Source organism: Manis javanica, chromosome 1 (genome assembly GCF_040802235.1).
Source record: "Manis javanica isolate MJ-LG chromosome 1, MJ_LKY, whole genome shotgun sequence".
Lineage (NCBI taxonomy): Eukaryota > Metazoa > Chordata > Mammalia > Pholidota > Manidae > Manis > Manis javanica.
The window spans coordinates 152440187-152457012 of NC_133156.1; the positions used below are offsets into that span (position 1 = coordinate 152440187).

A 16826-nucleotide genomic window follows, 5' to 3' on the forward strand; every position below is an offset into this window, starting at 1 on the left:
TCTATGAGTAATGTAGATTTCTTAAGATTTTATACAAAGATGATCACATTAGCAAGTGGGGATACTTTTATCCAACCTGTCTGCCATTTCTTGATTTATTGTGCTGGCTATGACTTTCAGCACTGTGTCAAATAAGAGAGATCAAAGCAGAAATCCCTGCCTTCGTTCTGATCCCAAAGTAAAAGCACTCGGTTTTTCACATTCCTAGGTTTTTTGCAGATATTACACATTAATTTTGTGAACTGATTACATTAATTTTTAAATATTGAATATTGCATCTCTGGAATAAAGCTCACTTGTGGTGTATAATTCTTTTTATATGTTGTTGATCATGTTTGCTAAAATTTTGTTAAGGATTTTGCATCTATATTCATGAGGAATAGTGGTAATTTTGTTTTTTCGTGCTGTCTTTATCTGGTTTTGGCATCAAGCTAATACTAGCTTCATAGAGTAAGTTGGAGAGTCTTTCCTCCTTTTCTACTTTCCAGAAGAAATTATATAGAATTGGCATTAATTCTTCTTTGAATGTTTGGTAGAGTTCTCCAGTGAGACTATATGGGTATAGACATTTCTTTTTGAGAGATTTTTAAAATTACAAATTATGTTTCTTTAATAGTTATAAGGCTATGCAAATAATCTATTTCATATTGAGTGAGTTGTGGTAGTTTATGCTTTTTGTCAAATGCGTGTGTGTACAGTTGCTTGCAGTATTGCTGTAGCATCTTTTTGTTTCTGCAGGGTCTGTATCCCCTTTTACATTACTGCATGTTGGTAATTTGTGTCTTTATTTTTCCTTTTTCAATCTTACTAGAGATTTGTCTATTTTATTGATCTTTTCAAAGAACTGGTCTTTTCATGTTTATTGTTTTTCTCTTTTCAAGTTCTTTGATTACTGCCTTTATCTTCATTATATCATTCCTTCTGTTTGCTTTGGGTTTATTTTGCTAAACTTTTTCTGGGTGCTTGAGTAATTGTTTGTGATCCAAATATCCCTCTCAGTTGCTATTTTAACTGTGTCTACAAGTTTTGATATTTTGTATTTTCATTTTTTTAATTTCCCTTGAAATTTTTCTAAATCAATTTCATTCATTTTTAAAATTTCCCATGGATAATTTAGAAATGTGTTGTGTAGTCCTTAAACCACACCAAGCGCATTCACAGTAGTGTCAGCCTGCTGCAGCATGGAGCTCCCGCAGTGCAGTGGAGGCGGGCACTGTGCAGTCCCTCCACCCAGTGGCTCTCCTCATGGTGGGAGGCAGCACACAGAGCAGGAAGTGAGCTGGTGACTTTCCCCTGCCTGGAAAGCACCAGCAGCCTTTGGCTCTGGAACCTCCCTGAACAATGATGACCCCACATCTTTTCTCCCTCCTCCCATACATACAAATCAATATTTTTAGGAAAGAAAGTCAAAGGAACTGGCAGAAACTTAATCAAGGTCTGAAAACAGTGTTTCTCCACTTGAAAAATAAACCATGTCTTTAAATACATTAACTTCTTGGGGAAATAAATGTAATGAACCAAATTCAATCCCTACCACCCCACCCCCAAAAGTGTGTTGTTTAATTTGCAAGTGTGTGCTTTTCCTGTTATCTTTCTGTTACTGATTATATAGTTTGATTCCACCGTGGTCTGTCACTGTATAATTTTGATTCTTTTAAATTCTTCTGTTGAAGTTTAAGACTTACTAGTGAAAAGAATGTATATTCTGTTTCTCTTGGATGGAGTGTCCCATGAATGTCAATTGGATTCTGTTGGTTGACAGTGCTCTTGAGGATTAATTATTCCTTTAATTACTGAGGGGGGAGGTATGAAAGTCTCTAAGTGTACTTGTGGATTTGTCTGTTTCTCCTTTCAGTTCTGTCGCTTTTTGCTTCAGATATTTTGGAGCTCTGTGGTTTGATGCTTACACATTTAGGATTTCTTTGTCTTCTTAGTGGATTGACCCCTTTATCATTAGATAATGTCCCTCTCTGTCTCTGGGAATTTCGTTTGTTCTGAAGTCTACTTTATCTGATATGACAGCCACTTCTGCTTCTTTTTTATTAAAGTTTACAAGATATATCTTTTCCATTCTTCTTTTTACATTCAACCTGCCCAACATGAGTTTCTTATAGATACAAGCTCTTTTAGTTGGCAGTTAAGCTATTTACATTTAATGTAGCTATTGACATGTTAGGTTTTAAGACTAGTATTTTATTTTTTGTTTACTGTTTGTTGTCTCTGTTTTCATTTCTCTATTTTATTTTTCCTGCTTTCCTTTGGGTCACTTGAACATGTTTCAGAAATCCATTTTTATGTTCTTTGATTGATACATTTGATGTGTTTTCAGTGCATCTTTTTCCATAGCTATTTTAGTAGTTTCTCTATGTGCTATATATACATAACTGATCATAATGTCCTGGTGCCATCATTTTACTAGCCTGAATGAGGTATGGAAAGCTTACTTTCCTTTATGACTTCCTGTTTATAGTTGTCTCAAATACTTCCTCTGCATATATTTAGAGCCACATCAGTTGCTTCAACTGGCAAACATGATTCAGAACACATGCGAGGAAAAATGAAAGCCTATGGTATTTACCCATATTTTGCTTACTGTGTCCTTTTTTGATGTTCCAAGATTTATTCTTTTACCACTTCCTTTCTGTTTGGCGGAGATCTTCTTTGATTATTCATTTAAGGCAGGTCTGCTGGTGGCAAATTCTCTTTGTTTTCCTTCAGCCTGAAAATGTCTTGATTTCCCCTTTAATTCTAAAGGGTATTTTCACTGGGTATTGGATACTAGATTGACAGTTCTTTTCTTCCAGGACTTGAAAATACTTCGCAGTTTTCCTCTGGTCTCCAGGTTTCTCGTGAGAGAAGCACTGCTGCCCGAACCACTTCTCCTCTGTGGGGTGGGTGTTGTCTTCCTCTGGCTGCTTCCAAGACTTGGAAGACTTCTTTGTCTTCCGTTTTAAGAAGCTTATTGATGATGTGTCTTGATATGAATTTGGGGGGGTTCATCCTCTTTGGAGTTTTCTGTTTCTTAAATCTGTAGGCTTATGTCTCTTTCCAAGATTAGGAAGTTTTTAGCCATTCTTTCTTTTTTCAGCCCCACTTTCTTTCCTCTTCCTTGGGTCCCATGAAACATATGTGAGATCTTTTGTCACAGCCCCACAGGTCCCTGAGGCTCTGTGCTTTTCAGCCTGTTTGTCTCTGCTTTTCAGTGAGGTGGTTTCTATTCGGTTATTCGGCTCCCTGATTCCTTCCTGTCTTTGTTCTGCCGTTGAGCATATCTATTCAGCTATTTATCCTGATCATTGTATTTTTCAGTTCTGACATTTCTATTGGGCTCTTCTTTTTATGTTTTCTATCTTTTGCTATCCTTTCTATTTTTTCATTTTTTTCAAGTATATTTGGCATTTTTTTCATGGCTTCTTTAAAATCCTTGTCAGATAATTGTAACTTAGCTCAGTGTCGGCAGCTATTGCCTATCTTTTTTAAGTCGTTTGGGATCTTCGTGGTTTCACGTCACGTTGTGAGCCTCTGGAGCTTATCCACACCTTGTGTGGCAGCTGGCTCCCTCTGATGCCTCTGTGGCAGGGGAGGAGGGGAGGAGGGTGCTACCCCTTCCTTTCAGGTGGAGGTAGACATCCAGGTCCTCACACGGTCTTCATTCATACCCCAGCAGGAACTCCTTTATATTGCTGGTTGGGGAAGGGGGTGGAAATCTGTTTCTCCAAGTGGTCTCCAGGGAGTGGGAGGCTCATGACCAACTGATGATGACTAAGTCCAGGCCCCCTGCCTGGCCATTCCTAACACCACCCTGGTGTGGTGCTACAGCCAATACGAGACGGACATCCAGGCCCCATTCAAGCCTTCCTGGCCTTGGTGGGGTGCAGGGCCAGTTTTTCTGTGATGTTGGGCTATAATAAAGCAGTTATTGTCTGAATGCTTTTTTCTTGCTAAGCTTCTCTTTGTCTACGTTCTGACTAGAGGAACAGCCTTTTGTTGGGGCTGTTTCTATTTTATTTGTTGGTGTTTCTGCATTGCTGGACTTTTCAGCTCCATGTCTGGGATAACGGGGCAAAAGAAAATCTAAGGAGCCCACCGCCATGCCGTTGCTCCAGGCCTGAGGCCCCTGTTGGTTTGCCTGTTCTCCACTGTCCAGAGTCTTCTTGTGTTTGCTTTGTACACAGTGTCAAGGGTTTTTAGCTGTACTTACCAGGAGAAATAGGGGAAAGCATGTTTACTCTGTCTTCCAGAAGTTAAAATACATCAATTTTTTTTTAATGGTCCTAGGTGAACCTGACATGCATGGAAGACTGGGAATCATTAGACTGCTGCATTGGCTCTGATAGGGCCAGCTCTGGGCTATCTTTGAGGGCACCTTTCAAAAAGGTGACTACTATTCCATAAAGGGACATCATGCTGTCCCTTGACCCCCTTCTCAGCCCAGCTCCATGTAAGGCAAAGTTACCCAACTAAGGGCAGCCCGTATTGAGACTTTGGTGGCGGCTGAAAATGGTCCTGAGCAGATCACTGTAACAGCCAGTGGGGCAGTTTTTTCATAGGAGGAGAGAGACTCTTCTGTTATCAGGACACATGGAGAGGCTTCTCCCGTGGCCAGCAAAGTCCTCAGTGTTGTTTGCCCTAAGCTATGTATTATTTTCTATGGTTTTCTTCATTTCATCTGTTTTATTTTACAAATTTTTAAAGATAGTTTTTAAAGTAATTTTTATGGTTTTGAGCTTCTGTTGACTGCCATTGGCAATGTCTGACCATGGCCCTTCAACTCCACAGGTCTGAGCCCCACAGAGCTGCCATTTGATTGCCTTGAGAAGACAAGTCGAATGCTCAGCTCCACGTACAACTCCGAGAAGGCCGTGGTGAAGACGTGGCGCCACCTTGCCGAGAGCTTTGGGCTGAAGAGGGATGAGATCTGGGGCATGACAGATGGCATGCAGCTCTTCGACCGCATCAGCACGGCAGGCTACAGCATCCCAGAGCTGCTCACAAAACTGGTACAGATTGAGCGGCTGGATGCCGTGGAGTCCTTGTGCGCGGACATCCTGGAGTGGGCTGGCGTCGTGCTGTCTGCCTCCCAGCCGCCCGCCGCCCCCTGAGGAGCAGGCCTGTGGACCGTCCTCCCTGGGCTGCGCCCGGATTGGACAAGGACCCGGAACTGTGAACGGAGCCAGCAGGCTGCCAGGGGTCAGGCTGCTCCTGCCTTGTCACCAGGACGTGCCTTAGGCTGTCCCAGGCAGCAAGAGGACGGGAGGCCTGTCTTCTAGTCTAGCCAAAGATCAAAGCGTAAAGCTGGGATGCTCCCCACGGCTTGCCTGTACCTCACCAGGCAGAACACATATTTATTCACCCAGCCACCGGCCGGCCAGCCCACCATTAACTCATTCAAGGGACTTTATTTGGTATCAAAGGAACAAAACAATGTGGAATGCTAGATGAAGAGTCTGGTCCCTCTATTTAAGGGAGAGACAGGAGTAATGTCTACAAGGCAGAAACAGCCTGATCCTTGGCTAGAAGATACCAAACAACCTGGATGAGGGGGATTCTTAACAGAAGTTCTAGGAGAGGGAGATGGCCTCCCACTGAGGTGATGGTAAAATGGCCACAAAATGCTGACACCCCACTTGGTGTGTTGTTTCGGGTCCAGTACAAGTCTGTTAATATCCCATGTGGCTTCATTAGGATAACCCTGCCTATTCTTGAGGTCGTCGTATTCCTACAGCCCTTCCAGTCACTGATGGGGGAGCTCGCTCGACTTGTCCGGTCCGGGAGACCTGTACAGGAGTCTCACTTGCTCTAAGTTCGAGGCCCAGGAGCCCAGTGGTTTTGTATCACATGTGGATTGCCTTCCACCCTCATCCTCAATCAGATTTGGCCCTTTTGGGGCAGCAATGCTCAAGGACACAAGCCATGTAAATTACATGTCTTGCTGAACAGAAATGAGTGGCCAGCTCTGCTTAGAAAGGGGAATGGTGGCTTCCGAAGAGTTCAGCCATGCATTATTCTAGATTTTGAGTGTCTGAGACTTGTGAATGAGCTCATGGTATGAGAGTTTCGGACTCCAGCCTACTGAGCTGGAAGGAGAAGGAAGCCCCACAGTGAGGAAAGAGCCTGGGCTTAGAGTCCAGGGACCTGCTTCTAGTGCTGCCAACTTGGGCCACTTCCTTCTCCCTCCCTTGGCTTCTGTTTCTCTTCTGCAAATGAGAGGTTGGGCTGTGATTCTATAGTCAGGAAAATAAGGCTCAGGGGAGCAAAAAGGAAGGTGGAGCTACAGGAAATGCCAAGCCTTTGAGCTGCTCCCTGGAAGTGAGTACAGTGTAAGTCATCAAGTAAAATGAGAATAAAACAGAAAAACTGAGATTTGGGGTTTTCACAGTAGCTATAATTGTTTGGCATACATTTACAGATAAGGTTAATAAAACAGCACTGTTCTTGGCAAATTCTCTTATTACACTTGCAGCTGTCCAGTGCTGCGGAGCCAGGGTGGTGAGCAGGCCAGGGGGTTAATGTAGAGTCACTGCTGAGTTCCCTACTGATAGGTCTGACTGTGGTTTTTTACCAAATTAAAAATAGTCTCTGATTTATAAAGCAATGTTTTCAAAGTTACATCGCGTAACTGAAGAAATGCTTTGGAGGAGGAAATCAGTCATATGTTTAAAGCCAACAAGCAATTTCCCACCAGTGAATGTAGAACATACTGCGATAGGATCATAATTAGGTCGTGAATATTTAGTATCATCATTTGCTGTGTCTGTTTGCAGCTGTGTTTCAGAACCTATCTGTTGTATCCTATAAGCTGACTACTCCACAGCAGTATTTAACCATCCTCGTAGCTTCTCTTTGAAATCCTGCAGCGTCCCTGTCCTATGCTTTGTGATAATGATGATACAAGCCTCCCCTTAATTCGACTGCAGATGTCACATGTGATGAGCATGCTACTCTAGGGGATGGCCTGCAGCTTCTCTAGAGCGTTCTCAGAGAGAGAGCAGGTGTAGCTGTCCTCTGGCTCCGGGGCTTTGCCCCATTTCACACTGTTAGGATTCTGGGGCCAGAGTTCCAGGCAGCGTCAGACCACGTCTCACTGACTCTTGGCTGTTTTTAAGGCACCAGTCCTTATATGGTCACACATTCAGTCGTTATTTACTTATTTGGAAACAAATCCAAGAAAAGTTTACTGCTATGAACTTTAGCCTCCACTGTGGAATTCAGACCGAGACTGTAGTGATCCCCACTGACCAAAGCTGGGATCCCGCATGCCATGTCATATAGAGACAGACATTATTTTGCCAGACTTAAAAGCATTTAGGAAACACCCCAGGCTAGAGCTATGGCCCTTAGCCAATGAAGTCTTAACTGTCAATGTTTTTTGTCTAATTCTGTTTATGTAACTTATTATATTTTACAAGTTCAATCAATAAACTAATAAAAAGGAGACCTTCACACTGCCTCTGTGAGAGTCTTTGTGGGCCTTGGAGAGAGGCAGGTGAGAGGAGAAAGTTCTGACTGGTCAGAGCCAGCCAGGTATGTGCCGCCTAAAGCATTGTGGCCTGGCCCATGCACTCAACAGAAGCAGGTATCACAATGAGATCATGTGAAACACACCTGGAGCATGGCTTGCAAGTTGCCATCATTACTTTATAAGGCACTGTATCACTTAGCTGCTGCTGCATAGCAAACTGCCCCCAAACTCAGTGGATTAAAGCCACAATCCCTTTATTATTAAAATTTGGGGTCAGTTTGAGGTTCCTAGCTGACACAGGTTGGGCTCAGCCAATGCAGCTCAGCTGCCTGCTGGACATCCTCACCTGGGGATACTTGTCCTGTTGTCTCTCACCTGCCTCTTCAGCCCTGTCACGCAGCCCAGCCCTGCCTCCATCAGGCAGCAATAGATGTGTAGATGTGCTCAGAACCACAGAAAGGTCATTCAGGTCTGGGCTCGGAACTAGCACACCATCACTTTAGTTCATTCTGTTGACCAAAGTAAGCCATTTGGCAAACCCAGAGTCAAGGACGGGGAACTTGACCCCACCCTAAGTATATAAGGAACTGCAATTTAGGACAGAGGAAGGCAAAAAATAGGGACAGACAACGCAAACAACCCACAGGTAAGTTAGTTTCCTATGGCTGTTGTAACAAAAGCTAACGGTTTAAAGCACCACAGAATTATGATCTCTTAGTTTGGAAGTCAGAAGTCCTAAAATCAAGGTTTCAACAGGTTTCCTCGTGGAGACTTTAGAAGATAATCTGTTTTCCTGCCTTTTCTGAGTTCCAGAGTCTATCTGTATTCCTTGGCTCAGGCTCCCTTCTGTCTTCCCAGCCAGTGATCACATCACTCCACCCCTGCTTCCATAGCCACATCTTCTCTCTCAGTCTCCTGCTTCCCTCTCTCCCTTAATGGGACCCTTGGGCTGACATCGGTCCCACCCAGATAATCCAGAATGACCTCTCCAGCTCAAGATACTTAACTTAGTCACCTCTGCAAAGTCCTTCTGTCATGTATGGTCACTGCTCATAGTGATCTCTTAGAATCCTTTGTGTCTCTGTTATCAGTTGGAATAAGAACTCTTTCATTTCTGATTTTATTTATTTAAGTCCTCTGTTTTTTCCCCATGAGTCTAGCCAAAGGTTTGCCAATGTTATCTTTTCAAAGAACCAGCTGTTAAGGGTCACCTGAAGGGTACATGATGGTGACATAGGAAAATCCTGAACTCACCTTTTCCCTCAACACTGAGCCTATACTTACATATGAAGCAATTTCCTCTTGAAAAACCTAAAGGCTGGCTGAGCGATGACTACATATAGAGCAAATGAGAAGAAAACCACATCAAAGTGGGTAGGAGAGGCTACCCACACCAAGGAGGGAACTCGAAACCTGGAGCTGTTCCCTGAGGAGCAAAGAGCTCAGACCCCACATCAGGCACACCAGCTTTTAAGACATGCATCTGAGAGCTGAGCCCCCAAAACATCTGATTTTGAAAACCAAAGGGGTTCAAGTCCTGAGACCCACACAACTGTAGTGATTGGAGAAGTGCCGCTTAAAGGGCTCCTGCACTCGAACTCACCTACCCCAGGGTCCAAGCTCAGAGGCATCTGCTCAAGCCTGGACTTAACATGAAGGCAGTTCTCCTGCTTCTATGAAAACCTGACCCCAGGGCTCACTGTGACCCTCCCCGGAGACCTCCGGGTGGGTGCTGCCTCCATGCTCACCTTCACTCTGCATCCCAAGGGGGCTGTGCATGCACGTGGTTCTTGGCTTTTTTGGTCCCATGGAACTGTGGCAGTTGGAGGGACAGTTCTTGGAAGGCTGGAAGCCCCAGCCACCACACAGAAGACCAAGGCACACCCCTCTGTGTTTCTATGAGCGAGGCCACTTGGCTTATCCCAGACTTCCCTCCTGAGGAGCAGGCTTCAGGTTTGGCACACATCCTGGGCCATGCAGAGCCGCTCTCAAAGACTGTAGTCAGTGAGTGCCATGTTGGCACTCTCCCTCTGCCTTGCCCCAGCCGGCCGGTGTCTCTCACACGGAGCCTATCTACTTGTCTGGAGCCTTGGTTTTACACCTGCCACCCAGGGGACATGTCCACTTTATCTGGCTCTGGGGGCCAGTGGAGCTTACACTTGTAGCTTGTATATATTTGCATACTTCTAAAAGTTGTATCTGATGGCCTGGCATCTAGTCTGCCTGAATCTAGGGGCTGAGATTCTCCCCTCTGGGACAGAGAGGTCTTGACAAATCCTCATCTACCGAGAGCTATTAAAAATATAGGTCTCCTTGGACAGACACCTAGGTTTTAGAGATGGCCAAGATGGAGCAGGGCTGGCAGAGAAGTTCATCTAAACAAGGCCACGCTTTCAAGACTGGGAGAGGCAGTTGTTGCATCTACTGTATAAGAGCCAACACAGAGAGTCAAGCAAAATGAAGAAACAGAGGAACATTCCAAATGAAAGAACAAGATAAAACTTCAGGAAAAAACCTTAACGAAATGGGAGATGAGCAATTTATTAATAAAGAGTTCAGAGTGGTTATAGTGATGATTGCTGAAAAAAATGAATGGATGAACACAGTGAGAACATTAACAAAGAGATGGAAACATAAGGTACCAAACAGAAGTCACAGAACTGAAGAATACAATAGCTGAATGGAAAAAATACACTAGAGGGTTTCAACAGCAGACTAGTTGAAGCAGAAGAATGGATTAGTCAACTCAAAGACAAGGCAGTGGACCACACCCAATCAGAGCAGCAAAAAGAAAAAAAGAACAGGAGGGGTTCAAGTTGGTGGCATGGGCAGGGTGGCAGAAATCTCCTCCTAAAACCACATATATTTTTGAAAATACAACAAATACAACTAGTCCTAAAACAGAGACCAGAAGATACAGTACAACAGCCAGGCTACATCTACATCTGTGAGAACTCAGCATCTCATGAGAAGGGGATAAGATACAAAGCCGTAACTGAGCAGGACCTGAGCGCTCCCCCCACCCCAGCTCACCAGTGGGAGGAAAGGAGTCAGAGCAGGGAGGGAGTGGGAGCCCAGGACTGCTAAATAACCAGCCCTAGTAATCTGCACTGGGAGCACAGACACACATTGCATGGTGTACTGGATATTAGAGAAACAGAAAAGTAAAATCTAAGATGGAGACTGACAGCGGGTCCCCACAGCCGGCTGCCCTGGGACAAAAGAAAAGCGGGCACTTTTTAAAAGTCTTAAAGGGTCAAGGTCTTAACAGCTGGACAGAATCTTCCTGGCACACTCAGCCCAGCAGACTGGGAATGCGAAGGAACTTCAGGAGCTCCAACCCCCTGGGGGGTAACCCTGCCCTGAAGCCCCTCACAGCAATAAGCAGCCTGGTATTCATTCCCCCCAGCCAGTGCTGCAAGCAAACCAGCTGACCCACCACTGCTGTGGACCAGCTGGAGAACAGCCCCACCCACAGCAACCACCCAGAGTCTCCTCCCAGTACGCAGGTAACTGGGACAGACCCAGAGGCTGCCACCAGCACGTAGCTGCTGAGCACAGACAGAGGAAGCTGGAGCAAGGTCCAGGAGGCACGAAGAGGTGCCGTTCTCACAGGAGAACACACCATACACGTCTGCCACTCCCCACAGGGCTCTAGGCTAGCCCTAGGGCCGCCCTGCCCATGGCAGCTCAGGTGATTATCCCAGAGACTGCTCCCTGTGTGCGGGAGACTGGCACAGGCAGCAGAGGCCAGAGCAGGGTCTGGAAGGCACGGAAGGGTGCTGTTCTTGCAGGAGAACACACTCTATGCATCTGCCACCCCCTGCAGGGCTCTGGGCTAGCCAGGGGGCCGCTCCGCACATAGCAGCTCAGGGGCTTGTCCAGGAGACTGCCTCCCAGTGTGCAGGTGACTGGGGCAGGCAGTGGAAGCCACAGCAAGGTCCAGAAGGCATGAGAGGGCACCATTCTCACAGGAGAACACACCCAAAGTGCCAGCAACCCCTTGCAGTGTCCTAGGCTGTCCTGAGTGCTGTCCCCGCCCATGGCAGCTCAGGGGATTATCCCAGAGACTGCTCCCGGTGTGTGGATAACCAACACAGGCAGCAGAGAAGAGCAAGGTGACCAGCAAGCAGGAAGGGACTTTGTTCTCCCAGCTGACATACACGCTATCTGCGTGCGACCCCTTCTATAGCAATGAGAAAGCAGAAGAATCTGGTCCAGTCAAAAATCACTCAGACAACCCCAGAGAAAAGGCCTGGTAAGACAGATGTAACCAATCTTCCGGAAAAAGAATTCAAAATAAAAGTCATAACCATATTGATGGACCTGCAGAGAAATATGCAAGAGCTAAGGGATGAAGTACGCAGGGAAATAACAGAAATGAAACAATCTATAGAAGGACTTAAGAGCAGACTGGATGAGGTGCAAGAGACTGTTAATAGAAGAGAATAGAAATCAGAGAACGGGAATACAGAGAAGCTGAGGCAGAGAGAGATAAAAGGACCTCTAAGAATGAAAGAATATTAAGAGAACTTTGTGACCAATCCAAATGGAACAATATACACATTATAGGGGTACCAGAAGAAGAAGAAGAGAGAAAAAGGGATAGAAAGTGTCTTTGAAGAAAATATTGCTGAAAACTTCCCTAAGCTGGGGAAGGAAATAGTCTCTCAGACCATGGAAGCCCACAGATCTCCCAACACAAGGAACCCAAGGAGTACAACACCAAGAAATATAATGAATAAAATGGCAAAGATCAAAGATAAGGAGAGAGTATTATAGGCAGCCAGAGAGAGAAAAAAGATCACCTACAAAGGAAAACCCATCAGGCTATCATCAAACTTCTCAACAGAAACCTTACAGGTCAGAAGAGAATGTCAAGATAGCATAAAGCCCCAACTTCTGTGGGACGCAGCAAAAGCACTTATAAGAGGAAAGGATATAGCAATCCAGGCATATTTAAAGAAGGAAGAACAATCCCAAATGAATCCTAAATTCACAATTATTGAAACTGGAAAAAGAAGAACAAATAAGGCCCAAAGTCAGCAGAAGGAGGGACATAATAAAGATCAGAGAATAAATAAATAAAATTGAAAAGGATAAAACAATAGAAAAACTCAATGAAACCAAGAGCTGGTTCTTTGAAAAGATAAACAAAATAGATAAACCCCTAGCCAGACTTATTAAGAGAAAAAGAGAATCTACACACATCAACAGAATCAGAAATGAGAAAGGAAAATTCATGACGGGCCCCACAGAAGTACAAAGAATTATAAGAGAATACTATGAAACATTGTATGCTAAAAAACTGGATAACCAAGAAGAAATGGACAACTTCCTAGAAAAATACAATCTTCCAAGGCTGACCAAGGAAGAAACAGAAAATCTGAACAGACCAATTACCAGCAACGAAATTGAATCAGTAATAAAAAAACTATGCAAGAACAAAACCCCTGGACCAGATGGATTCACCACTGAATTTTATCAGACATATAGAAAAAACAGAATACCCATTCTCCTTAAAGTTTTCCAAAAAATAGAAGAGGAGGGAATACTTCCAAACTCATTCTATGAAGCCAGCATCACTCTAATACCAAAACCAGGCAAAGACCCCACCAAAAAAGAAAATTATAGACCAATATCCCTGATGAACATAGATGCAAAAATACTCAACAAAATATTAGCAAACCAAATTCAAAAATACATCAAGAGGATCATACACCATGATAAACTCAGATTCATCCCAGGGATGCAAGGATGGTACAACATTCGAAAATCCATCAACATCATCCACCACATCAACAAAAAGAAGGACAAAAACCACATGATCATCTTCATAGATGCTGTAAAGCATTTGACAAAGTTCAATATCCATTCATGATAAAAACTCTCAACAAAATGGGTATACAGAGCAAGTACCTCAACATAATAAAGGCCCTATGTGACAAACCCACTGCCAACATCATACTAAACAGCGAGAAGCTGAAAGCTTTTCCTTTAAGAACGGGAACAAGACAGGGATGCCCACTCTCCTGACTTTTATTTAACATAGTACTGGAGGTCCTAGCCATGGCAATCAGACAAAACAAGGAAATACAAGGCATCCAGATGGGTAAGGAAGAAGTCAAACTGCCCCTGTTTGCAGATGACATGACACTGTACATAACAAACCCTGAAGACTCCACTCCAAAAGTACTAGAACAAATATCTGAATTCAGCAAAGGTGCAGGATACAAAATTAATATACAGAAATCTGTTGTCTTCCTATACACTAACATTGAACTAGAAGAAAGAGAAATCAGGAAAACAATTCCATTCACAGTTGCATCAAAAAGAATAAAATACCTAGGAATAAACCTAATCAAGGAAGTGAATGACCTATACCTCGAAAACTACAAGACACTCTTAGGAGAAATTAAAGAGGACACTAACAAATGGAAACTCATCCCATGCCTTTGGCTAGGAAGAATTAATATTGTCAAAATGGCCATCCTGCCTAAAGCAATCTACAGATTCAATACAATCCCTATCAAAATACCAACAGCATTCTTCAATGAACTGGAACAAATAGTTCTAAAATTCATATGAAATCACAAAAGACCCCAAATAGCTAAAGCAATCCTGCAAAGGAAGAATAAAGTAGGGGGATCTAGCTTCCTGACTTCAAGCTCTACTACAAAGCCACAGTAATCAAGACAATTTGGTACTGGCAGATAGACCCACAGGCCAGTGGAACAGAATAGAAAGTCCAGATATTAACCCAAATGCTTACAGTCAGTTAATATATGATAAAGGAGCCATGGATATACAAGGAGGTAATGACAGCCTCTTCAACAGCTGGTGTTGGCAAAACTGGACAGACACATGTAAGAGAATGAAACTGGATCACTGTCTAACCCCATACACAAAAGTAAATTCAAAATGGATCAAAGACCTGAATGTAAGTCATGAAACCATAAAACTCTTAGAATAAAACAAAGGCAAAAATTTCTTGGACATAAGCATGAGCAACTTCTTCATGAACATATCTCCTCTGGCAAGGGAAACAAAAGCAAAAATGAACAAGTGGGACTATATCAAGCTGAAAAGCTTCTGTACAGCAAAGGACATGATCAATACAACAAAAAGGCATCCTACAGTATGGGAGAATATATTCATAAATGACATATCCGATAAAGGGTTGACATCCAAAATATATAAAGAGCTCATGCACCTCAACAATCAAAAAGCAAATAATCTAATTAAAAAACGGGCAGAGGCTGACCAGACACTTCTCCAAAGAAGAAATTCAGATGGCCAACAGGCACATGAAAAGATGCTCCACATCGCTAATCATCAGAGGAATGCAAATTAAAACCACAGTGAGATATCACCTCACACCAGTAACGATGGCCCCATTCAAAAGACAAACAACAACCAATGTTGGTGATGATGTGGAGAAAGGGGAACCCTCCTACACTGCTGGTGGGAATGTAAATTAGTTCAACCATTGTAGAAAGTAGTATGGAGATTCCTCAAAAACTCAAAATAGACTTACCATTTGACCCAGGAATTCCACCCCTAGGAATTTACCCTAAGAATGTAGCAGACCAGTTTGAAAAAGACAGATGCACCCCTATGTTTATCGCAGCACTATTTACAATAGCCAAGAAATGGAAGCAACAAGCTTAAAAGACAAAAGTAGCCAAAATAACCATGATTATAATAATTACTTAAGGGATACACAAGATAAAAAGATGTAAAATGTGACATCAAAAACTATGAGGGAGGAGAGAGTAAAAATATTGAGCTTTAGAGTGGAATCAAACTTAAGTTATTATCAACTTGAAATAGACTGTGAAAGATATAAGTTGTTACATGTGAGCCTCATGGTAACCACAAAGCAAAATCCTATAGTAAATACACAAAAGATGAAGAGAAAAGACTCAATCATACCACTAAAGCAAGCTGTCAAACCTTAAAGGAGAAGAGCTAGAGAACAAAGGAACAGAGTGGAACTAAAAAACAGCCAGAAAGCAATTAACAAAATGGCAGTAAGTATACACCTGTCAATAATTAAGTGTAAATGGACTAAATTCTCCAGTCAAAAGACACAGAGTGACTGAATAGATAAAAAGTACATATATATAAAAAATAAAAATAAGACCCATCTATACGCTGCTTATAAGAGACTCACTTTAGATGTAAGGACACACCAACTGAAAGTGAAGGAAGCACCTAAATATGTAAATGACACATTAGATCAGATGGACTACACAGACATTTACAGACACTTCATCTAAAAGCAGCAGAATACACATTCTTCTCAAGAGCACATGGAACATTTTCCAATACAATGCAAATCTGAGGCCAAAAAAACATGTCTTAATTAAGTTAAAAAGATTGAAATTATATCATGTTATGAGACTAGAAATTAATTACATGAAAAATTCACAAATACATGTTGAGATTAAACAACATGTTACTGAACAACCAATGGGTCAAAGAAGAAATCAATAGAAAATCAAAAATTCCTTGACACAAGTGACAATGGGAATGAAACATAACCAAATTTACAGGATTCAGTCAAAGCAGTACTTGAAGGGGAGCCCATCATGATAAATGTCTACTTCAAGAAACAAAAAAATCGCAACTAAACGACCTAACTTTACACCTCAAAGAACTAGAAAAAGAAGAATAACAATGTCTGAAATTAGTAGAAGGAAGGAAATAAAAATCAGAGCAGAAATAAATAGAGACTCAAAGAATAATAGAAATCAGAGCAGAAACAAATAAATAGAGACTCATAGATTAAAGAAATTAAGAGCTGGCTCTTGGATTGATTATTAAAACCTGAACATCATAGAGAACTAATGTTAAATGATGTTGGTAAATCACAACAAAGCAAACATCTTACAGCTCACCTGCAATTCAGAGGTCAGTATATAATACAGGTAAAACCAGTACTTCAAGACCTCAGCATATCAAAACCACAAAAGTCACACCACTTCTCCCAGAGTTCAAGTTAGAGATGCCTGTAGGCCTTTACTCAGCAAACATCCCAGGACTGGTGTAACAAATCACCAAATACCCCTTGATGTTAGGAGGGCTTTTAAAATGTAACTCTTCATGAGTTCCATGTGGCCTTGGACCCAGTCATGGAGAACTGGTCTCCAGAGGATTGGCCATGTTATGTGCTTCTTTGATTCTATCAATAACTCACAAGGTCCTTGTTTAATGTCAATGCAACAGGAAAAGGATAGTCACCCCTTCTAAATACAGTATTAACAGCAGCTTGTTGGAAAGGAATGGTTCCAGTAAACCCTACTTTTTAGATGTGACATTAAGTCATAAATGAACATTCCACTTGGATGATGCCCCAAGG

General features: G+C 42.7%; 1 protein-coding gene across 1 annotated transcript in view; it reads left to right on the forward strand.

Moving 5' to 3' along the window:
• The window catches only part of EDAR (ectodysplasin A receptor), a 101035-nt gene extending 93598 nt beyond the window's left edge, over positions 1-7437 (forward strand). Inside the window, exon 12 of the mRNA XM_037015587.2 lies at positions 4780-7437. Coding sequence (XP_036871482.1) covers positions 4780-5102 — 323 coding nt within the window. The 3' untranslated portion in view covers positions 5103-7437. The remainder of the gene's footprint in view (positions 1-4779) is intronic.
• Positions 7438-16826: the final 9389 nt, after the last annotated feature.